Genomic DNA, 25,751 nt, shown 5'->3' with positions numbered 1-25,751 from the left:
CCATGATGTGTGATATTGAAACAGATTGAATGTTAAGGAAGATGTGAAAATACAGTTGGCTTTTATTAAGCCAGACACTAGAGAGATTTGCAAAAATGTAAAAATGCCTGCCTTTTCACTAAAAATTGTTTTTGAAAATAGTTATTTTTCATAAAAACGTACTACCTATACTAACATGTAATAGATTTATTCTTATTAAGTGAATTAACAGTCTTAACATTTCAGTTTTAATTTGTAATACAGCAAATGTAGGTCTTACCCACATAAACAAAAGTTTTGGGGGTCTTTAATAATTAAGAGTTTAAAGGGATCTTCAGACCAAAATGTTGGAGAATCATCAGCTTCACATTTACCAAATTAAAATTTGTGCGATATGAGCGATGTGCTTGAACTATCTTCAATGTCAACGTCGTGTAATACCCTCCTCCTCGGGGCTGCTGGATAGATAGAGAAAACCCTCTGCGTTCCAGGTCCCAGTATTTGGTTGTGGGTTCTGACCCCAGCCAGTGAGTGGCCTCTGGATTCCTGTGCAGTTCCGTTCGGATCCCCAGCTTCGTTGCTGCTGCTGCTTAAGCTCCCTGTACCTCAGCCCCTTCATTAAAGGAGGGTTAGTCAGTGGGTGGTAAGGAAAGGTATTTGAAAAATATTGGCCTCAAACCGAAGCTTACTCCTAACTAAATGTAAGAAAGGAATTGAAAGTATAGTAAAGAAGAGAGAGAGGAGAGTGAGGAAAAATTAGGCAGCAGACATTTTCTTTCTCAGCCAAATAATGGTGGGTGCCTTTCTGATTTGAGTGGTTCTAGAGTTTGTTTTCTGTGGAGAAGGAGAGTTTTCTTGAGTATTCAAGAACACAGCTGAAAATGGGAAGTTCACATTAGCTTTGGAAATGAGGCCTGAGGCTGTGTCATGTACCATCCAGCAAACCTGCAGTGCTCACACACAGTCTTACACAAATGACGTACTGAGCACATGTTAGCAGAACTGAATTGAACTGAGGCCATGCTTAGTCCTAAAGGGCACTTGTCTCCCTTTCTGCCTAATATCTTTCTGTTCCTCCATCCCTCTCACCCTACTGTCCCTCCATTTGTCCAGTCCAAATGTTATTTAATGAATCCTGTGTAATACTGAGGTAGTGATGGTCATTAATGCTTTCACAGTCCTCAAGATGCTTTCTGATTCTCCTGTCGGAAGGAAATGGAGAAGTTTGAGAGGTGAGTCTGTAAAATGAGGCTTTGGCTGCGATCTCGGCCTTCAGGTTCTGCTTTCTTTAATGGAGGTTTTTAACCCTCAGTCCTGGTATTTTTCAGCCTCACTAATAAGATTGTCTTGGTCTTCTGCTGGGACCAGCTTGCCGAACTCCGCATTGTGCCGCCATTGAACTGACTGTTGAGTTGTGGGATGTGCAGTTCCAGAGAGTTACCATGGACTCGTTGGTCATTCTCTGAGTGACAGGAGCCCCTTGCTACTACTGCTGTGTGGTTTGGAGCCCAGGGTGGGGGGAGGGGGGCAGAGACAGGAAGATTGCTAACTTAGGCCTTTTGCTAGCCATTTTGGGTAAAAAAGGTAATTCTGAAGACCCAGGATATGAATTTATGCATTTGACTTTTCCCAGTGAATCAGTAAAATTGTGTTGAAGAATAAATTGATTCCTTTGCACGGAGGAGAATTCTGTATTTTTCTTGTCCTCTCAAATTCTTGCAAGGCTTCTTGAAAGAACTAGCCTCAAGATGGACCAAGTATTATTGGAGACCTGCATCTAGCCAGTTCCTAATATGAGTACATACTTAATGCAGGCAGATGGGCGTACGTTTTCTGCTGTGACCTGCCTGTCAGGAAGTGACACCCACAGGAAAATGTCTTATGACCCAGACTAGCTTGAGTTGGCTGGGGAGTGAGAGAGAGGGAGAGTCATATGATACAAAGATGAATCACTTGAATAGCATATTTACTTTTCTTCCTTTGAAAGTACCAGTTTGGGGGCTAGAGGGAATGAGACAAAGGTGAAATAACCGTGAAGGGCTGCCTGGCCTGGGGAGGAAGACTCCAGAAGGGAGGCCCATTGTCTTGGGGTTGCGGCAGCATCCCGTATTTGTAAGGACCTCCGAGGATTAAGTTCTCACCTGCAAAGAAGATGGATTTTAATCTTTGTGGCCCCCTCATGTCCTAATCTCTTACCTGTCTTACTTAAAAGAACCCCATTCTAATCAGGTGGCAGATTCTTTTTCCTGCTGTGAGTTTTCCCTTCCATTGCTTTCTTAATTTGTCATTCCTAAACTTTTCATTTTAAGGTTTTGTTAACACCCAGGGAGTGGGGTAGTAAGGCTGGTCGAGGAAATCAAGCCATGATGGAGTTTTCTTAACCTCATTCTGTAATACTGTGCTAATTTCCTTTCAGTTGGTACTTTTTTGAGCCTTTACCTAATTGATGCAGAGCAACAGTTTGTGTGAATTTACTTTGGAAGTTGGGGTTTGATGGTCTTAGAGTCTGTTTTACCATGTATACTAGATGTGGCATCTTCTTTGGCCACAGTCCTTTCTGGCAGTGGGTTTCTTAGCTGCACACATGAGCTGTGTCTTCCCCTTACAAGCTGGGGAGAAGCCAATGTCTGTCTTTAGGGATTGTCCGCCTATGTCTTCTCATTTCTTTCTAGAGTCCTGCTGACCCGGTGTGTGACCTACGTTAATCGATTTGCCTTTAATATCCTACTTTTCTTTTCTCTGTGTAGAAGATCATTGCTGTCTTCAAACCCAAGAACGAAGAGCCATATGGGCACCTTAATCCTAAGTGGACCAAGTGGCTGCAGAAACTATGCTGTCCCTGCTGCTTTGGCCGTGACTGCCTTGTCCTCAACCAGGGCTATCTCTCAGAGGCAGGGGCCAGTCTGGTGGACCAAAAACTGGAACTCAACATTGTACCCCGTACAAAGGTCAGTGACCTGTCTCCAGGGAGCCTTACTGCCTATCCAGAGTTTTCCTGTGTTAATGGAGCCATTAGGGCCAAGGACGGCTATGTGTGCCCTGAATCTAGGGTTCTCGGCCTTTCTGGGGGGAAGGTGGTAGGTTTAGGCTCACGATTTGATCATCTGATGGAAGCTATCCAGGGAAGGATACACATACAATTTTTGCATGCAATTTCAGGAAATTCACTGACCCTCTGATGCACTTTTACGGGTTTCCTGGGTCTTTTAATCCCAGTTAACCGCAAGCTGGTTAGAAACCTAGCTACTTTTGTAGCTCATTCTCTTAGATTTCCGAGCTATTCTGTGATATAGATATGTTCTAAAATGGACTAGCTGGTGTTAGCTAGTCACTTACGTAACGTCTGGCAAGGAGGAGTCGAGGATGGGCTGGCGGTTAGAGTAAAGGTCTGGCTTGAACCCGTACGGGGAACGGACACGGCATGCTCACCCATCTTTGTGCTATGGAAAACTGGTACTTATCTGAACGTAACAAAGTCGGGGTCCCAGATCCAGGCAAATCCATACTTAGAATGAATTTGCACACACCTTATATGTGTGGTAGACTTAGCTTAGGTTCTAAGCCCTTCCACCGCCCCGCCCCCCCCAAGTATGCTGAAATACGGAATTGATTGCATACATTTTCAGGAAGTTTACTGATGCCAGGTGAAGAGCCCCTGCACTACAGGGTGTCCATGAAACTTTCCAGGGGTTGTGAGGGGAAGGAGTGCCTGCTGGTCAACATATGAACATTCAAGGACACATTATCACCCATTTAGTATGTGTGGCTGCCTGAGGTTTCGTAAGAACTTAAGGCGGAACTCTGATCTGATGCCTTACGGCTGCAGGGGTATCTTTGTAGCTGTGGGCATTAATCCTCTGAGAACCTGATGAAAACTATAGATCTTGTTCCCAGAAAAATTCATATATTTGCAGTTGTTTTTTGCATATAATTTCACAGGGATGGTTCACGGACCAGTTGGAGTCCATTCATTGACCTTGTAGGGACCATACCAATCACCTAAAGACCACTGCTTGAGGTTTTCTTTTTTTCTTTTTTTTTTTTTTTAAAGATTTTATTTATTTATTTGACAGAGATAGTGACAGCCAGCGAGAGAGGGAACACAAGCAGGGGGAGTGGGAGAGGAAGAAGCAGGCTCCCAGTGGAAGAGCCTGATGTGGGGCTCGATCCCATAACGCCGGGATCACGCCCTGAGCCGAAGGCAGGCGCTTAACCGCTGTGCCACCCAGGCGCCCCTGAGGTTTTCTTTTCAGGTGTAGATGGTAGACTCTGTGGGCAAAGAGACTGATCAGACAGGAGCCTCCCTTCAAACCTATTTTTTCTGTTTTCTCAGGGGGTTTTAGAAGAAATTGTGATTGTTGTGGTTTAACTGTCTGCTCCTTTGCCGCCAAACTCCACAAACAATAAGCCAACTGGTTTGTAAGTTTGTGGAAGTCAGGGACCATTTCTTGAAATTTCCTCTTATTCTCAGCATCTAGCAAAGTACTGTGTTTTTTTTGTTGGTTTGTTTTTGTTTTTGTTTTGAGAGAGAGTGTACCTGAGCCAGGGGGCGTTGGGGTGGGGAGGCAGGAGAACAGAGGGAGAGGGAGAGAAAGAGAATCTCAAGCAGGCTCCATGCTCAACATAATCCCATGACCCTGAGATCATGACCTGAGCCAAAATCAAGGTTGGACACTTAACCGACTGAACCACCCAGGCGCCCCAAGCAAAGTACTGTTTTTATAGTAAGTATTCCGTAAGTACCGGCTGAATCAGTGAGTGAATATCAAACCATGAGGGAGAATCCTAGAGATCCCCCAACTCAGATCTATGGGGAGAGTGTTCACTTATAGCTCTCACTGACGTCTGATTCATTTCCTGGCCTTGTACAGCTCATTCCTTCCCTTTATGCTTTACTTCTGTCGGTACACAGAGTTAAATAGCACACTTTGAACATCCTGTGTGATAATTAATGCTTCAGAGATCTCCTGCCTAACCTGAATGCCTCCTTCTAGGCCCCTCCTAGACTCTAAATATTCTTTTAAATACTCCTTGCTCATCACTGTAATTCCCCTTCTTTACTAGGTAAATAGCAGTCCGCACCTGGCCTTGTGCCTGTTCTGCCTGTGCTTCTGGAGTGTAGTGCCTACGAATCAGGGCTTGAGTCCAAATTCTGGCTCTGCAGCTCTTTATTGGGTGACCCTTGACAAGTCATTTAAGATACCCCCACACGCTTTGCCTGCTCAGTTTCCTCATTATAAAAATAGCGATATGAATAGTTACTACTTTATGGGGCGGCTATTAAGATTACACAGGATAATCCATGTAAAACACGTAGCCCAGTGCCTTTGCGCAATGTAAATACCCCCTATGTCAGTTCTAATCATTATAGAATGTCACCCTCCAAGATCCTGTTCTTCCCCATCTCTGGTCTTCCTCTTTCCCTTTTAGAGAATCTTAATGTGGCTTGAGGATCTTTTACATCAAAAAGTCAGTGACAGCAAAATACTTGTCTTCCGTGAGACTGAGATGAGACAGAGCTTTTCAAGTTTAGCCTACAGCTGTTGGAGAATAGTGAGAGGAGGTCTCTCCCCGCCCAGCCTCACCACCCTTGTGACAGGATTCTATCCAGTTGATGAGAGCATCTGTCACTATGGGAACAGAGCTCATGTTATGACGGAGCTTCAAATAGTAAGGCTCCAGGTCTCACTCGATAGCTTGTTTCTGCTCTCTGTTACTGTGAGGTTTCGGGTTACAATAGTTTCATTAGTCATAGAGAAAAAAGTGGGTTGTTACAGAGAGCGATCGAAAATAAATCTGATTCGGGGGGAAAGGGTGGTTTGCTGCTTGAGAGAATGAGGGTTTTCACTGTGGAAACAGACAGGGTATTCTTGGGAAAGCCTTTTTCTCCTGAATTCCTGTGTGTGTGTTTCCTGTGCAGAGTGCCAACCTACTGTACCTCGCGCAGCCGTTGTAGATATTCGGGGTAACTCTGGACGGACAGATGAATGGATAGGAGGGAGGGAATGATTTTGACCCTCTCTAAGATTCATAGGCACAGTAATTAGTTATTTGTAATACATTTTGCAAGGCTTAGAAAAGAAAGAATTTTCTTCTAAATTTGATTTTAGTTATTGATATGCTGAGACTCATTTGTTGCTATTTCTGGAAGAAGCTTGTAACTCATTCATGCATTCACTCAATAAATATTTAATGAGCATGTGCCAGGCACTGTGCTAGGTACTGAGGATGCTAATATGACTAAAATAAGACATTCTCTTTTTCCCCAGATCTCTTTAGTCTTAAGAGAGAGGTTAGATGTACGAATGGATAATCACAGGATGGTGTGATAAAGGTGATAATGGACATACATACGGATTACAGTGATATTACCACAATTTGACAATCAAGTGTAATATTTTTTTTTAAGAGGGAGGGGGTGGGACAGAGGGAGAGAGAGAATCTTAATCAGCCTCCATGCCCAGTGCGGAGCCTGCCGTGGGACTCCATCATGAACTGAGATCCTGACCTGAGCCGAAATCAAGAGTTGGATGCTTAACCAACTGAGCCATCCAGGCACCCTAATTGAATGTAATATTGATGGCCCATTAAAAAATGTGTTTTGGGGGGCGTCTGGGTGGCTCAGTCATTAAGCGGCTGCCTTCGGCTTCGGATCCCAGGGTCCTAAGAGTGAGCCCTGCATCGTGCTCCCTGCTCTACTGGGAGCCTGCTTCTTCCTCTCCCACTCCCCCTGCTTGTGTTCCTTCTCTCGCTGGCTGGCTGTCTCTCTGTCAAATTAATAAATAAATAAAATCTTGGGGCGCCTGGGTGGCACAGTGGTTAAGCGTCTGCCTTCGGCTCAGGGCGTGATCCCGGCGTTATGGGATAGAGCCCCACATCAGGCTCCTCCACTGGGAGCCTGCTTCTTCCTCTCCCACTCCCCCTGCTTGTGTTCCCTCTCTCGCTGGCTGTCTATCTCTGTCAAATAAATAAATAGAATCTTAAAAAATAATAAAATAAAATAAATTTTAAAAATTTAAAAAAATTAAAAAAAAATAAATAAAATCTTTTTTAAAAAATGTGTTTTTGAAGGGCACTTGCGTGGCTCGGTTAAGCATCTGCCTTTGGCTCTCAGGTCATGATCCTGGAGTCCCGGCAGGGAGCTGGGAGCCTGTTTCCTGCTTCTCCGGGTTCTCCCTCTCCCTCCGCCCCTCCACTCTGCTCATGCTCTTTCTCTCTCTCTCAAAGAAATAAATAAAATCTTTAAAAAAATGTTTTTTGAGTAGGTAATGCGTGCATCTACTGTAGAGATCAGAAGGCACAGTAGGATAAGCAGAGAAGAGCAGTTCAGCCTCTCTCCCACCTCTACCTTCCGGCCGCTCCATTTCCTTCCTCAGAGGCAGCTGCTAGTACTAGTTTCTTGTGTAATATTCTGGATGTAGTCTGCGTAGATGTGCGTCTATATATAGCAATTCACTAAAGATTAAAACCCATTTTAATGTTTATTTTTTAATGTTTAATGTTTATTTTTTAAATGTGAATAAATTGTACATAGTACATAATTCAAAAGAAATAAAAGGGTATAGAGTAAATTGCAATTAGTTTTTATCTGGAGAGAAAATAGGCATTGGGCCCTCTTCTCCTAATTGAGGAGACGGCTGGATTAGTCAGGGAGTCCATGCTAGCTGCTACAACAACTCCTGAGTCTCAGTGGTTTAATGGATTTTGCTCCCATCGTAGATTCATGCCAGTTGGGCGGCTCTCCCAGATCCCCTGTCACTCCATGTAGTGACAAGAGATCTAAGATCCTTCCATGATGTGGTTTTGCCATCTCAGAGCTTTTCATTTCCAGCTGCACAGATTGGGGAGTGTGAACTAAGGATCATGGGAGATTTTAGGGGCCAGGCCCGGAAGTGATATATATACATCACTTTGTCAACATTCCACTGGCCTGAACTACTCATATTAGAAAGGCTGAGAAATGCATTCTTTCTGCATCCCCTGGAAGAGGAACAGTATCAGTGGGCATCCAGCTATTCTCTGCCATAGGTATATATTCGACTGTAACGAAGGTGTCTGTTCTCTTTCCACTGCAGGTAGTATACCTGGCCAGTGATACCTTCAACTATAGTGCCATTGACCGAGTGAAGTCCAGGGGCAAGCGGCTTGCTCTAGAAAAAGTGCCAAAAGTTGGGCAGCGGTTTAATCGCATCGGGCTACCGCCAAAGGTATGCACTGCACCTGTGTGACTTAGTAAAGGTGATGATGTATGGTGGCGTAACCATCCAAGTGGTGAAACAGGGCACCTAGAGACTTGCATATGGACATGTAAGTAGCCTGCCCTGAGGCTCCTGTCTTCCTCATTTCTGAGGGCCTAAGGTTTGGGGAATAGTTCTCTGGAGAACAGAGCTTTCTCTGTTCTCGCTTTATTCCTCTGGCCCATTTAGATGGACTTCTTGAATTTGGATGGGCAATCACTCTCATGACCGTCTTCTGATATGAACTCCACAGGGCGTTATGGGCCACCCGGCTTACTCCTGGGCTCTCTGGACTTGAGCTGTAGGGAAATACCTTTACTCCTCCTCTTTGGCCGCAGGTTGGTTCATTCCAGCTCTTTGTTGAAGGCTACAAAGATGCAGACTACTGGCTACGGCGTTTCGAAGCGGAACCTCTCCCAGAGAACACTAACCGGCAGCTACTGCTGCAGTTTGAGCGGCTGGTGGTGCTGGACTACATCATCCGCAACACCGGTGAGCAGCTGTGGGCAGCCCGGGGCCTGCGCTAGACCACCGCGAGGCGCACGGGGGCCTGGGGGCTTGCCGAGCTCCGTCCCGGAGTGCCTTCTCGGCATGAAGGTTTCCTAAGTCAGAAGGGCCCCGAAAATACTTTCCAAGACAAGCTTTGTTCAGGCACGTCATGTGTGGTTATCAGAGGTAGGGAGTCTTGGAGCCAGTAGTTACTAATGTTTTATTTTAGCCTCTTTTCCGGTCCCAGATGGAAGACACATTGGCTCTTACAAAGCACATCAAGACTACTTTTGTCCTTGATCCCTAGTCACTCATAGCAGCAAGACCTATCACAGGACAGTTTGTCTTTAAGTACCTCGTATTAGTGGACTCATACAGTATTTGGCACTTTGTGGCTGGCTTATTTCACTTAGCATATGCCCCTAAGCTTCATTCATATTGCAGCATGTATCAGAATTTCTTTCCTTTTTAAGGCTGGATATACATTGTATGTATATACTGTATTTTGCTTATCCCTCCGTCGATGGACACTTAGGTTGCTTCCCAACCCAAGCTCTTATGAATAATGCTGCTATGAACATGGGTGTACAAATATCTTTGAGACATTACTTTCATTTCTTTTGAGTATGTACCCAGAAGTGGAATTACTGGATAATATGGTAGTTCTGTTTAAGTTTTTTTTAATCGAAATGTGGTTGACCTATGTTTAATTTTTTGAGGAACTGCCATCCTTTTTTCCACAGTGTCTGCACCATTTTACATTCCCACTAATGGTGCACAGGGGTTCCAGTGTCTCCACCTTTTCATCATCACTTGTTATTTTCTGGGTTTTGTTTTGTTTTGTTTTTCATTCATAGCCATCCCTATAGGTATAATGTCTCTCATTGTAGTTTTGCGTTTCCCTAATGACTAGTGATGTTGCGAACATCTTTTCATCTACTTTTTGGCCATTTGTGTATCTTTGGAGAAATGTCTGTTCAATTTGTTTTCCCATCTTTGAATCAGGTTGTTTTGTTTTTGAGTTGTAGGAGTTTTTTATATATTCTGGGTATTAATTCCTTATCAAATACATGATTTGTATTTCCTCCCATTCCGTGGGGTGCCTTTTTATTCTGTTGATAGTATCTTTTGATGCAATTAATTTTAAAATTTTCATGAAGTCCAGTTTGCCTACTTTTTTATTTATTGTCCATGCCTTTGGTGTCATATGTAAGAGATTATTGCCAAATTTCATGCCATGAAGCTTTTGCCCTATGTTTTTGTCTTAAGAATTTTATAATTTTGGGTCTTAGATTTAGGTCATGGATCCATTTTGAGTTAATTTTTGTATATGGTGTGAGGTAAGGGTCCCACTTCATTTTCTGTATGTGGATATCCAGTTTTCCCAGCACCATCTGTTGAAAAGACTATCTTTTCATCATTGAAGGGTCTTGTCACCCTTATCAAAAACTGATTGTATATGCAAAGGTTTATGTCTAGACTGTATGGTAGTTCATTCGTCTATATGTCTGTCTTTATGTCAGTACCACACTATTTTGATTTCTACAGCTTTGTATTACATTTTGTAATAAGCATAGTTTTTTGTTTGTTTGTTTGTTTTTTTAAGATTTTATTTATTTAGTTGACAGAGACAGCCAGCGAGAGAGGGAACACAAGCAGGGGGAGTGGGAAAGGAAGAAGCAGGCTCACAGGAGAGGAGCCTGATGCGGGGCTCGATCCCATAACGCCAGGATCACGCCCTGAGCCTAAGGCAGCCGCTGTAATAAGCATAGTTTTGTTTTGTTTGTTTGTTTGAGAGAGAAGGTGCGCAAGCATGTGTGCACAAGTGGGGGAGGAGGGGCAGAGGGAGAGAGGGAATCCTGAGCAGGCTCCATGCCCAGCGCAGAGCCCAACACAGAGCTCAATCTTACAACTCCAAGATTACAACCTGAGCTGAAACCAAGAGTAGGACACCCAACAGACTGAGCCACCCAGGTGCCTCTATACTAAGTATAGTTTTATAGTAAGTTTGGAAATTCTGGAGGAAGTATGAGTCCCCCAGGTTTGTTCTTCTCTTTTTGGATTGTTTTGTCTATTTGGTATCCCTTGAGATTCCATATAAGTTTTAGGACGGGTTTTTCTATTTCTGCAAATAGTATCATTGGGATTTTGATAGGAATTGCATTAAATTTCTAGATAGCTTCAAGTAGTATTGACTTCTTAACCATATTGAACCTTCCCGTCTATGAATGTGGGGTGTCTTTCCATTTATTTATGTCTTCTTTAATTTCTTTCAGCCATGTTTTGTAGTTTTTATTATACAAATCTTTCACCTCTTTGGTTAAATTAATTCCTAAGTATTTTATGCTTTTTGATGCTAAATGGAATTGTTTCCTTAATTTGCTTTTTGGATTGTTTGTTGTTAGTAAATAGAAACACAGATGGTTTTTGTGTGTTGACTTTGTACTCTGATACTTGGCTGAGTTTATTTATTAGTTCTGATATTTTTGTGTGTGGCATCTTTAGGGTTTTCTACATATACAATCATATCATCTGCAAAGAGAGACAATTTTACCTCTTTCTTTCAAATTTGGATGCCTTTTATTTATTTTTCATGCATAATTGCTGTGCTCTTCCAGTACTATGTTGAATAGAAATGCTGAAAGCGGGCATCTTTGCCTTATTCTAGATCTTAGAGAAAAAGCTTTTGGTCTCTCACCATTGAGTATGATGTTTGTTGTGGGTTTTTCATGTATGACTTTTATTATGTTGACATGGGGCTTGATCTCATGACCCTGAGATCATGACTTGAGCTGAGATCAAGAGTTGGATGCTTAACCAATTGAGCCACCCAGGCGCCCCTGCATGGTGTAGTCTTTAGATTCTGTTTTCTAGGAATTTGGCCATTTCATCTAGGTTATCCAGTTTGTTGGCATACAATTGCCTATAGTACTCTCTTGTAATCCTTTTTATTTTTATTTTGGTAAAATTGGTAGTAATGTCCCTAGTTTAATTTCTGATTTTAGCAATTGCAGTCTTTTCTTTTTTTTCTTAAACTAAGTAGCTAAATGGTTATCAGTTGTATTCATCCAGTGAGACAACTGTTATATTGTAGTTTTAGAGCATTTAGTTTATTTATAATGTACGTACAGAAATATTTGGATTTTCATCCACCATCTTATTATTTCCTTTCTATTTTGTGTGCCTTTGTTCCCCCCTCCCCTTCTTCCTATGATCTCTTTTCTTTCTTGCTTTCGTTGAGCCCCACATCAGACTCTGTGCTCAGCACAGAGTCTGCTTTGAGATTCTTCTCCCTCTCCCTCTGCCCCTACCCCTGCTCACACACGCTCTCTCTAAATAAATAAATAAAATCTTAAATTATTTTGTAAATATTTCATTTCTCCCCTCCTTTAGTTCAGAAGTTTATATGCTTTGTTTTTTCTATAGATGGTTACTCTAAAGATTACCATGTGAATCTTTGATGTCCCAAAATCTAATATTAATTGGTAGAAACCCTTAGCTTCATTTATCTATATCCAGACTTTTATACTATTAGTGTCATACATTTTAATTATATATGCATGTATATATATATATATATATGTCTGTATGTTTGTGCATATGTAAAGCCACTTTTCTGTAAAACCATAAGATGATATTGTCATTGTTATTACTGTTATTAATAATAATTATGGAGACTTTCGAGCATATATAAATAAGCAGAATAGTGAACCTGCCTGCACTGGTCATTCCAGCCTTAACAACCATCAGTCCATGACTAATCCTATCCCATTCATACTTCCATTTACTTATTTTCTTTTATTATTTTAAAGCAAATTACAGATATAATTTTATTCATAATTATTTCAATATGTGTCTCTAAAAGATGACTCTTTCAAAAAGAACACCATCATACTGCAGCAAAGCTAATAATATGTATCTTGATTTACTAATATATTTACCCATTTTATTGCTGTTTAAATTTTCCTGTATCTCCAAGCTTCTATTTGGGATAATTTTCCTTTGACTTAGAGGATATATATACATAATTTTTTAAGATTTTATTTATTTGAGAGAGAGAAAGAGAGCACAAACAGGGGAAGGGGCAGAGGGAGAGGGACAAGTAGACTCACTGCTGAGCAGGGAGCCTGACATGGGGCCCGATCCCAGGATCCCGGGATCATGACCTGAGTCAAAGTCAGATGCTTAACCAACTGAGCCACCCAGGTGCTCCGATTTAGATAATATTTTAATACTAGTCTGCTGATGATGAATTTTGGTTTTGTTTGTCTGAAAATGTCTTTATTTCACCTTCATTTTTGAAGGCTATGTTTGCTGGGTGTAGAATTTGGGATTGGCAGTTATTTTCTTTCAGTAGTTAAAAAAACCCATTCTTGTATGGTAACTAACATAATATAATAAAAAAACATTAAAATGGAAAGAAAAAAAACCCCATTCCATTGTCTTCTTGTTCCCATGATTTCTGTGAAGTCAGTTGTTCCTGTATTGTTGTTTCTTTGAAGGTGATCTCTCTTTTTCTCTAGCTCCTTTGAGATTTTCCCTGTAGTTGGTTTTCAAAATTTTACTGCAATATGCTTGGTATAGTTTTCTTTGTATTTACCCTGTTAGGGATTCACAATTTTCCTTGAATCTATAGTTTGGTACCTTTTGTCACTTTTGGAAGATTCTCAGCTATTCTCTATTTTGTTTGTTTGTTTGTTTTTAAGTTTAAAAAAACTTACCCCCAGCTCTACAGCCAGCATGGGGCTCGAGTTCACGACCTCAAGATCAAGAGTCACCTGCTCTTCTGACTGAGCCAGCCAGGAGCCCCTATTCTCTCTTTAAATGATTACTTCTGCCCATCTTTTTCTCTATTCTCAGAGGAGAATCCAATCACATGACATGTTGTTAGAAACACATTTTTTCCTGGGTTCTTCATTCTGCTCTTTTTTTGTGACCCGTCTTTCAGATTATTACTTCTGTCTTTGGCACAATCTACTGTTAAGTTCATCTATCGGAGTTCTCAAATTGGTAACCCAATTTTTCAGTTGTTGAATTTCTATTTGATTCTTTTTTATGGATTCTTATTTTCTGCTACTTTTCTTAATTTTGCTTTTTATCTTCTTAAACATATTAAGGATGTTATCTTAAATGTTTTAAAGTCTGTATCTTCAGTGTTTGGAGTCCCTGTAGATTTGTTTTAACTTTCTGTTTTCATTGTTTTTATTCATGTCATTATGTCTCTCTATATACCTGGTTATTTTGGATTATCAGATATTATGTATCAAAAATGGTAGAACTATTTGGAGGCCCAGGATGCTGATATAAATCCTGTGCAGAAGATGTTTGCGTCTGGGAAGCAGCTAGGGGCACCAGCAATCCAGATTCACTTTAATTTCAGGTATTGAAGGGAAGCTCTGCTTAGTTCCAAGGTGTAGTCCTTCAGGTTTCAATCCAAAGGCATGGGTTATTTACCACAGTCTCCTCCCCTTATCAGTCACCAGACTAGGATTTTGTCTCCTTAGCTCCACAAGCCTATTAGAACACTATCCACCTCTCATATCTCTTCCCAAATCAGCAGGTGCTGTAGGAGAAAAGCCACAAATGATGGACTCCCTGTCTGAATTTCCTTTCTCTCCCAGGTCTAGACACTTTAACTCTTTTTTTTTTTTTTTAAAGATTTTATTTATTTATGTGACAGAGAGACAGCCAGTGAGAGAGGGAACACAGCAGGGGAATGGGAGAGGAAGAAGCAGACTCCCAGCGGAGGAGCCTGATGCGGGGCTCAATCCCGGAACGCCGGGATCACGCCCTGAGCCAAAGGCAGACGCTTAATGACTGCGCTACCCAGGAGCCCCTAGACACTTTAACTCTTAATGGTCTTATTAAAATCCCCATACCTTCGAGAGATTTAAAAATATTTTATCAATTGGGGCGCCTGGGTGTCTCAGTCGTTGAGCGTCTGCCTTTGGCTCGGGGCATGATCCCAGAGTCCTGGGATCAAGCCCCATATCGGGCTCCTCCACTGGGAGCCTGCTTCTTCCTCTCCCACTCCCCCTGCTTGTGTTCCCTCTCTCACTGGCTGTCTCTGTCTCTCTCTGTCAAATAAATAAATAAATCTTTAAAAAAATATTTTATCAATTTTTTATAGTTGTTCTCAGTAGAGTGATTGGACCAAGTGCCCAAAATGATGGTCCATCATGCCTGAAAGTGAAAGTCACCCCAGTTTCTTCTAACTTCATGTTTCTGTTCACAGATCGAGGCAATGACAACTGGCTGATTAAATATGACTGTCCAATGGATAGTTCTAGCTCTCGGGTAAGAGGTTGATCTATGTCTTGAAGAAGAAGATGAGGTAGTATGTATTCATAATACAGAAACACATAATGATCAGAGATTAGGTCACCTAGGTTCAGAAGAGTCAGGCTAGCACATGTGTTTGAAATTGATAAGTTAATATTTGATCGAGTTTTTCTCAGTCTGTTTTTTAAGCGGTATCTGATTGAATGATGTTCATAGAGATAGAATGAAGAAAGGTTCAAATATGTTTGGAACATATTACATATTTTATGCCTTTCTTGGAGATTCACATTGCATAGTAGCACAGTAAAGGTCTGAGAAGTAGTCCATTAAATAAACGTATTTAATTTTGCTTGGGCTAGTAAATTCTAAACTTTTTTAGAATACTTTTCTCATAATAGAAAATTCCATAGAACATCAGTTTAGAAAAAACTGTTTCCTACAACTTTCCTTACTTTCTCATTGCTTTCATCCTCTACCACACTTTTCTTTTCCTGCTCAGTCTGCACATTTCAAAAAATTAGTAGGAATGCTACCTAGAGTAGGAGTGTAAGGTTGACTTTCATCCCTTATAATAAGTGGTTTTTTGCCCAGCTTTGTTTAAATAGAATAGGCGTATAACATTGTGCAGATTTAAGATGTGCAACGTGGTGATTTAATGCATGTATATTTTGCAAAATGTTTACCACGTGAAGGTTAGTTAACACATTCTCATCGTGTTTTTACTTCCTTCTCTCATAGTGGTTCTCATATCTGACACATCAGAATCACCTGGAGAGCTTGTTAAAGATAGTGCAGATTCTTCAGGACTCTTCCCCACTAGGTCTGGGGTGAAACTTAGAATTCCATACTTTTAATAAGATATCCTAGGGGATTCCGATGCGGGTATCCTCAGCCTACACACCCTGTTTCTGTGATGGCGCCTGTGAACCTGAGGTATGGAGCCAGACGGGCAGTCACGAGAGTGTCTGACAGGCTGTCGTAGGTAGCCGGCCCCACTCTTTGCAGTCGGCCTTGTCCTTTTCCCCTATCACTGAAGTGGTAAGAGACTCTCTCGTGCGAAGAGCAGCCAGCTGTTATCCTCCATGGTTCTGTGATGTCACGGGAAAATGTGGTCACCCGTGAAGTAGCATCCGATCGAGGTTTACACAGAAGGACCTCGGCTGGCTGATACTTGCTTTTGCTTTTTCCGCTTCATACTCTCAGGACTCTCACTACCTTTCCCTAGGAGGAAAGGCTTAGAGTTACCTCTGTTATTGTCAGTTTCCTTCTTACTAAGGGCTATGGCAACTCCGGGGGAAGTGCACCTTTTCTCAGATAAGGGACTCTGAGAACTTCGAATAGGCCAAGTCAGAGGTGCCATAAAGTTTAGGTAACTGTGGAAGTCAGTTCAGAGGTTGACTAAGGATTGGCGCCTGAGGAGGGTGGGGTGGGGTGCTTTGCTACTACTTTAAAGGGCATGAAACAGATGGGACCCTAAGTATTTAGTCTTCCTTGCTTTTCAGGACACAGACTGGGTAGTGGTGAAGGAGCCTGTGATCAAGGTGGCTGCCATAGACAACGGGCTGGCCTTCCCCCTGAAACATCCTGACTCCTGGAGGGCATGTAAGTCTGAGACCACTGCGGTCTGGCTCTTTCCTTACTCAGTCTCAGTTTCTTATCTATGCAATGAAGATAATAATACCTCTACGACAGGATTGTGCGAAGGATTCATGGATTAATACAGCTCATGCATATAGCACAGTAGCTGGCACATGGCAAGTACTGCAAAATACAAGCTGTTATTGTCATTCTTACCTTACATTATTCCTGCTCAAAGCCCACAGTTGAGTTTTCTCATCTGTGTTTGTGTCTTTCTCGTTCTTTCTGAGGACTCTCTTATTCTATTTGTGTTTCTCTTTTTTTTTTTTTTAAAGATTTTATTTTTTTATTTGACAGAGAGAGAGAGACAGCCAGCGAGAGAGGGAACACAAGCAGGGGAAGAGGGAACACACGCAGGGGGAGTGGGAGAGGAAGAAGCAGGCTCCAGGAGCCCAATGCGGGGCTCGATCCCAGGACCCCAGGATCAGGCCCTGAGCTGAAGGCAGACGCCTAACTACAGAGCCACCCAGGCGCCCTACTATTTGTGTTTCTAAATATAAGCTGTTGTCAGTGTTCTGTCTTCCTTGTTGACATCCTGGAAGTCAGCCCCTGTCCTATTATAACTGAGAAACAATTGGAAAGAGAGAGAGATACAAGTAGGGGGTCACTAGCCCCTTTGCAGTACCAGTCTGTCTTTTCAGAAGGAGCATCTGAATGTCTCAGTGGCAAGTCACTGGAAGGTCACGTAATGTCTGGGAAAGAGCACCAGCTCTGGGATTGTGCATTCCTGGGTTTGAATCCTAATTCCTCCACTTACTCTGTAGCCTTTAGGATTAACATCCCTTGTGATTTTCTTTCCTGTTGTGTATCACATGAGAGAGGCGTTCTGCCTTTTGCAGTGCTCTCATAGGAAGAGGACGTAGATGGGCAGCTTTGCCTTCTGCTTTTCTTCTTTTCAGATCCCTTTTACTGGGCCTGGTTGCCCCAGGCAAAAGTCCCGTTCTCTCAGGAGATCAAAGATCTGATTCTTCCAAAGATATCGGACCCTAACTTCGTCAAGGACTTGGAGGAGGACCTATATGAACTCTTCAAGGTTAGCCCTGGGAGCCTCAACCTTATAACTATATGGAAGAAGGAATTTCTAATGGCTTTTCTAATGGCTCCTGATACAAGCCAAGGGAGAATGGCTAACACTCTTCTGACTTATGTCAGCCAGTGAAGAGCAAGCAAGATTCCCACATGTGGACAGCAACACCTAGTTTGGGTCGGTTTGAAAAAAAAAAACAAACTGCCAGCCGTGGTGAATCACCGTGGGTTATCCTGCATGTCGTGAGGCTGCAGTGTGTCTGCAGAGCTCTCCTTTGCAGATGGAGCACTAGAGCCTGGAGTTAATAATGAGACTCAGGACAAGATATTTACTTGTTCTCTCTTTCCCCATCTGTGCAACATAGAGTTCTTGGGGTGGTAGTTAATTTCACTAAGCCTCATAAGCCTCATGTAAGTTTTCTTTATTAGAAAGTTTCTGTTTGGGGAAAGAAAATGGGTTCTTCTGAGGGATTCATGCAGGTTCCATCTCCTGCCCTTTTGCAGAAAGATCCTGGTTTCGACAGGGGCCAGTTCCATAAGCAGATTGCTGTCATGCGGGGACAGGTAAGCCTGGGACTTCTTCTGGTGTCATCCCTGGGATCTCTCTGGGAGGGTCATATGCTCATGTTGAGTAAATGCGTAAAACTTGTGTCTTACACCCTTTGAGTCTATGCCGTCCTTATTTATGACTCTGTCTTAGCACATGGGAGAGGACACGGAGCCCTTTCAAATCTCCCACCTCTTCCATGGTATCCAGTGCTTGGTGAGACACTATGTGCTCAGCTCTGTGCGAGTTGCTGGTAGTTCATTGGTAGATTTACCCAGTGGCCTGTCAGGTTGTTCAAGGCAGGCCGTATGCCCTTGTGGTTAAGAGCTTGCCTCTGGAGTCAGACTTCTTCACTACTTACAAGCTCTGCGGCCTTGGGCAGGAAAGAGCCTCTGCTTCCTTGTTTATAAAATGGGACAATAACAACACCTTGCAGAGTTGGCCAGAGGATTATATAAGATAATGCATATCAAGTGTTTAGTAAAGACAGTGGCTTGTGGTTAGTACTCATGTTTGGCTGTGGTTATAATTTTTGTTATTATGGCTATGAGTCGTATTATTTCTTCTCTCTCCACTTCATCTTCAAGGAGAGCTAAGGAAACCCTTAGGGCATTGTTGATCTTCCAAAATATGGTAAAAACTATGCCTGAAAAATTATTTTAAAACTCCATAGGGCACTGACATTCTTATCACTTTAAAGAGATCCAGGATGGCCTAGTGGTTAAGGGGCATAGTGGTCATGGTGCCTGTGTTTGAATCCTGGCTCTCTCATTTATTGGCTCTGAGGTCTTCGAGAAGTTGCTTAATCTCTCCTTCCTTTAGTTTCTCCATGTGTAACATGGGATTTATAACAGCACCTGCGTCATGGGTTATTATGAAATAATGATTACGAAGTAAGTGATTGGAGTAGTGCTTGATGGATTGAAGTTCTCAGTATGCATTAGCTGTTTTATGATTTTGTGTATAGAAAAGGCAGCTTTTCACATCTTCAAAGGACAGGAAGGCCTTTCTAGTTGTAATTAGACATTTACCTCTTCCTACCGTTTTGGTAAAGGCTTCTGGTGAGAGCAACTCTTGGGCTTACTGAGTCCGTGTTTCCATGGAAATGGGACGTACAGAGGTTTTAAGAGCTGTGGTTGTTATAGCTGCTTGCACACCAGTAACGCGGTCTTCCTACATTCCTCAGGTCGTGTAAGGGCCCAGTTAAGCTGGCAGAATTTTTGGAACCCTTAAAAACCACATGATGTACTGTGGTATTATGGAACTCAGCATAAAGGGACTAACTTCTCAAGTTCATGTAGGCTGTGCCTCTGTTCCTATTGTACTATCTTCCCTAATCCCTTTCCAACTCAGTCCCTTGCCAAAACCACAGCAACCCTCCTCTCTTATATCCAGTTAGGGATGTTATCTAGAGTGGCAAAAGGTGGGGAGATGGGAGAGTGTAATTTTATCTTTCTTTCCATTTTGTGCCCGTAATGTCCTTTGAGGGCCTTTTGACCTCTTACAACCTAGAGTGCCCACCTCTGAAACACTGCCAGGTTTCATGAGTGTCCAGCTCCTTTCAGCAGGTAGCTGGCCAACATTATCAGTCACATCCTTATTAGCTTACGAGTCACCCACTGAAGCAAAATGAGCCTTTGCCTTCCAGAAGTCTGATCTACCACAGGGAAAGGCGATCACAACCCTTTCCCTACCTGAGCCTGATCACAGAGCCTGTGTGAGGGCCCTGAGCCAGGGGGAAGAGTCACAACTCCCAGAGAGATGGAGTCAGGTGACAGAAGTTGTCGCTCACTGGAAAGACTGAGTCACACCAGGTGTTAGATAGAGTGCAGGGTCTGAGGTAGAGCCTCTCTAACCGGCGTGTTCAAGGACCATGTTTATTCTTTAGCGTTATGTACCTGCTATCAAATTTTTGTCAGCTCTTTAATTTGAAAAATTTCAAACCTCAATGAAGAGTAGAATCTTTTCCTAGATTCACCAGTTATTACACTTAGTTAGCCGCACTTGCTTTATCTCTGTATCTATTTGCTCGTATCTCTGTAGATGATCTGTCGGAATAATATCCATCTCTATATATCCGTGTAATTTCTCTCTTTAATATGCCTGTGTAATTTGTCTCTCCCTAGGTAGATAGATTGATATGTGTCCTTTTTGGCCAAATCTTTTTTTTTTTTTTTAAAATAATGATTTTTTATTATATTATGTTAGTCACCATACAGTACATCCCCGGTTTTCGATGTAAGGCTCGATGATTCATTAGTTGTGTATAACACCCAGTGCACCATGCAATACGTGCCCTCCTTACTACCCATCACCGGTCTATCCCATTCCCCCACCCCCCTCCCCTCTGTAGCCCTCAGTTTGTTTCTCATAGTCCATAGTCTCTCATGTTTCATTCCCCCTTCTGATTACCCCCCCTTTCTTTATCCCTTTCTTCCCCTACTGATCATTCTAGCTCTTATGTTCCATAGATGAGAGAAATCATATGATAGTTGTCTTTCTCTGCTTGACTTATTTCACTAAGCATTATCTCCTCCAGTGCCGTCCATGTTGTAGCAAATGTTGAGAACTCATTCTTTCTGATTGCTGAGTAATATTCCATTGTATATATGGACCACAACTTCTTAATCCAGTCATCTGTTGCAGGGCATCTCGGCTCCTTCCACGATTTAGCTATTGTGGACAATGCTGCTATGAACATTGGGGTGCATATGGCCCTTCTCTTCACTACGTCTGTATCTTTGGGGTAAACACCCAGTAGTGCAATGGCTGGATCATAGGGTAGCTCAATTTTTAACTTTTTAAGGGACCTCCACACGGTTTTCCAGAGTAGGCCAAATCTTTTGAAAGTAAGTTGTGGATAATTTGACATTTTACCCCAGATGCTTCAGTGTGCGTGAGAGACACCTTCTGATGCAAAGAACCGGAGGAAACACAGGATGAACCAGCCAGGGCAGGTGTCTCTTAAATCCTGCACAGTTCACTCCAATTGGAACCTCCTTTTCATTCTCTACCCTGAGTTCTGTGTTCTACAGTCTTTGAAGCAGTGGAGGATGCTGACAGATTGCAAAACAATTAAGTAAAAAAAAACAATTAAAAAAATTTTTTTAAATTAAGTAAAAAAATAATTATAGTAATTACTGATAGGATCCACTTCTGACTTCCCCGCTCTGTTTCAGGTTTCTCTGCCTCCTGTGGGCAGCATTTGCAGACCAAGGATATTGGCGGCTTGTGGGCTGTGTGTCTGTGTGATTTGAGGGTGCAGCTCTGCTTACCCTCCTCTGTGTCTGTGGCCTGGCCGTGAAAATCTTCAGTATCGGGCAGTTTAAAGAAGGCTGTCATAGGGGCGCCAGGCTGGCTCAGTCGGTAGAGCATGTGACTGTTGACCTTGGGGTTGTGAATTTGAGCCTAACGTTGGGTGTAGAGATTACTTAAAAATAAAATCTTAAAAAAAAAAAAACAAAAAACAAACACAACTTTTTAAAAGCGAACAAGCAAGGAGGCTATTATAGGACAACTTCCGTTTTTGTACTGTCCTATCAGAGAAGATAAATAGTGGTGATTCTAATTTTGACAAACATGTTCCATGAACACATTTCTTCCTTCCTTTCTCTCTTTCTCTCTTTCTTTCTTTCTTTCTTTCTTTCTTTTTTTTTTTTTTTAAGATTTTATTTATTTGAGAGTGAGAGAGCACAAGTGGGGGAAGGGAGAAGCAGACTGCCTGTTGACCAAGGAGCCCGATATGGGACTCCATCCCAAGGACCCTGGGATCATGACCTGAGCCAAAGGCAGACGCTTAACTGACTGAACCACCCAGGTGCCCTTCCCGTGAACACATTTCTGAAATATCTGTAAAATATGGACAGAAGTTGGTAAAGAGCTAAATGCAGTGTGGTATCCCGAATGGGATCCCGAAATAGAAAAAGAACGGTACTGGAAAATCTAACGAAATCCGAATTAAGTCTGGAGTTTGGTTAATAGTAATGTTCCAGAGTTAATTTCTTAGTTTTGGTAACTGTACTGTAGTTATGTGAAAATTTAAAATTCGGAGAAACTGGGTAAGTGGTGTACGGGAACTCTCTGCACTATCTTTGTAAATTTTCCAGAAATCTAAAAAACAGTGATAAAGAGACAGCATTTGAGAGAGAAGGCAAGTGAAATGTTGGCTGTTTTCAAAATACATGGTCTTTGTAGGATAATCAGAAAAGAAGGATAAACAACAATAAACAAATAAAAATCACCTGTAATTTCTTGACCCAGAGATAATCACTGCCAACTTCCAGAATTTTTTTCTCTGCAGATAGGTAGATAGGAAAATAGAATTTCAGAAAATAAAGGTGGAGTCACATTATAGTACTGGCTCCTGTCTCTGTCCTGTTCTGTCTGTTGACATCGGGATCAACTTTCCACGCCAGTACAATAGATCTTTTAATTGCTGTTCCTTATCCCTTAGATTATTAACTGATCCCATAGTCTTGGGCATTTATACCATTTTCACTGTTATAAACAATATTACGCTGTATTGGTTGAAACTAAGTGTTTTGTGCATACCCATGATTGTTTCTTTAGTTCCCACAAATGGAATTGCTCAGAGGGCCCGTTCACTTTTAAGACTGTATCGTCCACTTGCGTTTCTGAAAAACTGGCCCTGGGTCCAGTCCCATAGCCTGGCTCTGAACTCTTCTCAAATCTGAGGCATCTTCTTCTGTATCCTTACTATTGGGAAGGGCAAAAAATGGGAGGTTTTGGTTTTAATTTGCATTTTTTAAATGACCAGAGAGATTTCCATTTTCTGTATTTTGCCCCCTTATATTCCTACTTTTGGAAATACCCTTTTTGTATAATTTTCCATTAATGTGTTGTTTATTTTTGTATTGATTTATGGGAGTACTCGATCGTCAGGTCTCCCTTCAGAGGCAGACCAGGGTGCCGTGGTCTTTCCCTCACTGATCTTATTTTTCCTGCTGCAGATCCTAAATCTGACCCAGGCCCTGAAAGACAACAAGAGTCCCCTGCACCTTGTCCAGATGCCACCCGTGATTGTCGAGACGGCCCGTTCTCACCAGCGGTCTTCTAGCGAGTCCTACACACAGAGCTTTCAGAGTCGGAAGCCCTTCTTTTCGTGGTGGTAGCCCAAGAGGCAGACAAAGACATGTTGTTTGAGACTTGGGCTGGGAGGAAGCCTGGGGAACGGGTTGCCGGAAAAGCCAGAGAAGTCGGTGGGGAGCAGTGCCCTTAAGAGCCCTTCTTCTCTGCTCGCCACCCCCTCAGGGCTTTCCCAAGCACAGGGAGAAGCACAATCGGAGGGACTGTGTGCTGTTGGGCCCTTCTGAGTGCTAGGGACGGCTGGAGCCTCCATGCAAGTGAGGAGTCCAGAGGGCCCGGAAGGAGCATCTCCCAGCATCCCCTGGGGGCAGGCTGGGAAATCCCCTTCCCTCCCTGACACCCTGCTCTGTGGCAATTCCTCATTATATTCTGCATCAGAAAACGAACACACAAATACGAATTGAAATATTAGTAGCAAAACCCAGGCAGAATCCCAGATCCTCTCAGGTCAGAAACCTCTGATCCAGACCTAAATTTGCATGGACCCAGACACTCAGGTGCCTCGCAGTTCCTTAACTCCCGTGGACCAAGGCGGTGGGGTGATTCAGAGAGCCACTGGGTGACTCACCAGCTGGCACAGACAGAAGCCACGCTTTTCCTTTGGGTTTTTGCCAAGTTTTCTTCCCCTTCTCCCACCAGTGCAATAGGCTGACTTAATGCCTCCCAACCCAGTTCTCATGGCCAGGACACTTTTGCTCCAGAACTCTCAGTGGTTCTGCATATGATCAGAGATCGGCTCTGCTGTCTGCCCTGCTAAGAACGCAGGCTCCCTAGTCCAGGCTTGTAGTTTACCCACTATTTAGGCAAAGGCAAGAGGGAGGAAGCGGCCTCCCTAGCATGCAGAAGTGATCCATTTGGCCTAAGTGCATGCTGGGAGCTGTAATTGGTCTGTGGGTAAACTTATCCCAGCCTTGCTTCCTGAGCCCTGGTGATAAACTCCCCCTGGTCCTCTAATTTGCTGGTCCTTTCTGTTGTTAGATATTTTTTTTTCTCAACACTTTTGATTAGGGGTTCAATTCTGGGTTCTGGAGTGGGTCTCAGTGAAGTACATCTCAGCTCATGAGAGGACAGGATATTAGGTCCCTGGACTTTGTATGCTACCACTGCTGCTTGGTGGAGGTAACGGGACCCATATTCTCTTCCTGGTCGGTAGGTTCCCTTTGCTCCCTGACTTCTTGTTCCAGGCCAGTTTTTCTCTGGCTTCTTGAGAAGGGCAGGGCCCGGAGGAGAAAGGCCTTCAAACTGTCCCCCAGTGCCTGCCCAGCTCAGTGTGCATCTTCCTGCTTCCACGTCTCTTTCCCTCAGCTGTCCCCCTTGCCAGGTGTCCGAGCCCTTTCTACACCAAAGCAAAGAATGGCCTCAGGAGGGAGCGAAGAGGGTGCCATCTGTGGCTAAGGGGCAGTTCTGTGCTACTGGACACTTCAAGATTCTGGCACCCTGCGATTGATCAATCAGCCTTGGAAAGAAACTATCTTGAAGGTTTGAAAAACAACCAAAGAAAGGGAGCAAGGACTATGGCTGTGTGCCCTCTGCTTGCCCAGCTCCCGCTGCCCAGGAGACAGCAGAGATGTGCAGTCCTCTTGTCAGCTGGGCCAAGTCGGTCCCTTTGCATCCCAGCCCCCAGGAGCTAGTTTGTGCTGGGGTTCCCTCCAGCTGACAGGAAGAGTCTCTGGGAGCTGGATATGCATGCCCTGTGGACAAAGACACAGCTCTTAGCCCTGACAATCTCATTCGGCCGACCTGGAATCTGGCCTTGGGGACCATGTTTGCGATAGTGCCTGCGCTCAGACTGTGGGTGCAGCAGGGCTCCCAGAGGCCAGAGGGGACCCGGGTGTGTTTAGCTCTCCAGAGACCTCTCTACATAGACCTGTTGGTAAAGCTTCCCAGCTGCGTGTTGAGAGAGCCCAAGCAGTCTTAGAGGAAGCTGGTTGCTTCCCCCAACCAAGTAGGTCTGCACATCACCCTCATGCCCACCAGCTCTGTGATGAGAAGGAAATTGGGTCCAACGTACGAGGGGGGCCGGTCCCGGTCCTGGCAGGCAAGAGTGTGGGGCATCCTTTCTTGGCATGTCTCCATTCTCCTTGAAGTCTGTACTCAGGTTGCCTTGAATGTGGACATGGGGAGAGCCAGGGCCCAAAGTGCCAGGGCAGGCTTCTGGGTGGCACTCACAGGACGGCCCACCCCTCTGCCAGCCCCAGGCCCTGTACCCGTGTCACGGAGGTGAGGCCAGGCTGGGAGAGTGCTGCTGCCTGTGTTGTTCTTCCAAGGCACTGTTGAACTTGTATGTAATGTATTTAAATCAATGCAAATGTATGAATAACAAGTCCAATTCTGACCTTTTTTGTCTAATGTTCTTGAGTGAAAGGAAGACAAGTTAGAATGCAGTTTTAAAGACAAAGAACCATGTGTTTCCATGGAGTTGCTGACGTATGGCTCCTGAGTTATAC

General features: G+C 43.2%; 1 protein-coding gene across 1 annotated transcript in view; it reads left to right on the top strand.

Annotated features, from left to right (window-relative positions):
• Window positions 1–25,639, top strand: part of PI4K2A (phosphatidylinositol 4-kinase type 2 alpha) — a 30,315-nt gene extending 4,676 nt beyond the window's left edge. Inside the window, exons 2-9 of the mRNA XM_026493794.4 lie at window positions 2,727–2,927; window positions 8,055–8,186; window positions 8,555–8,708; window positions 14,941–15,002; window positions 16,490–16,589; window positions 17,525–17,658; window positions 18,156–18,215; window positions 23,169–25,639. Coding sequence (XP_026349579.1) covers window positions 2,727–2,927; window positions 8,055–8,186; window positions 8,555–8,708; window positions 14,941–15,002; window positions 16,490–16,589; window positions 17,525–17,658; window positions 18,156–18,215; window positions 23,169–23,330 — 1,005 coding nt within the window. The 3' untranslated portion in view covers window positions 23,331–25,639. The remainder of the gene's footprint in view (window positions 1–2,726; window positions 2,928–8,054; window positions 8,187–8,554; window positions 8,709–14,940; window positions 15,003–16,489; window positions 16,590–17,524; window positions 17,659–18,155; window positions 18,216–23,168) is intronic.
• The last annotated feature ends 112 nt before the right edge of the window (window positions 25,640–25,751 follow it).

Source organism: Ursus arctos, unplaced genomic scaffold, assembly GCF_023065955.2.
Source record: "Ursus arctos isolate Adak ecotype North America unplaced genomic scaffold, UrsArc2.0 scaffold_7, whole genome shotgun sequence".
In the NCBI taxonomy this organism is placed as follows: domain Eukaryota; kingdom Metazoa; phylum Chordata; class Mammalia; order Carnivora; family Ursidae; genus Ursus; species Ursus arctos.
The sequence above is the reverse complement of the archived record's forward strand: the minus strand, read 5'-3'. Positions and strand labels throughout refer to the sequence as shown.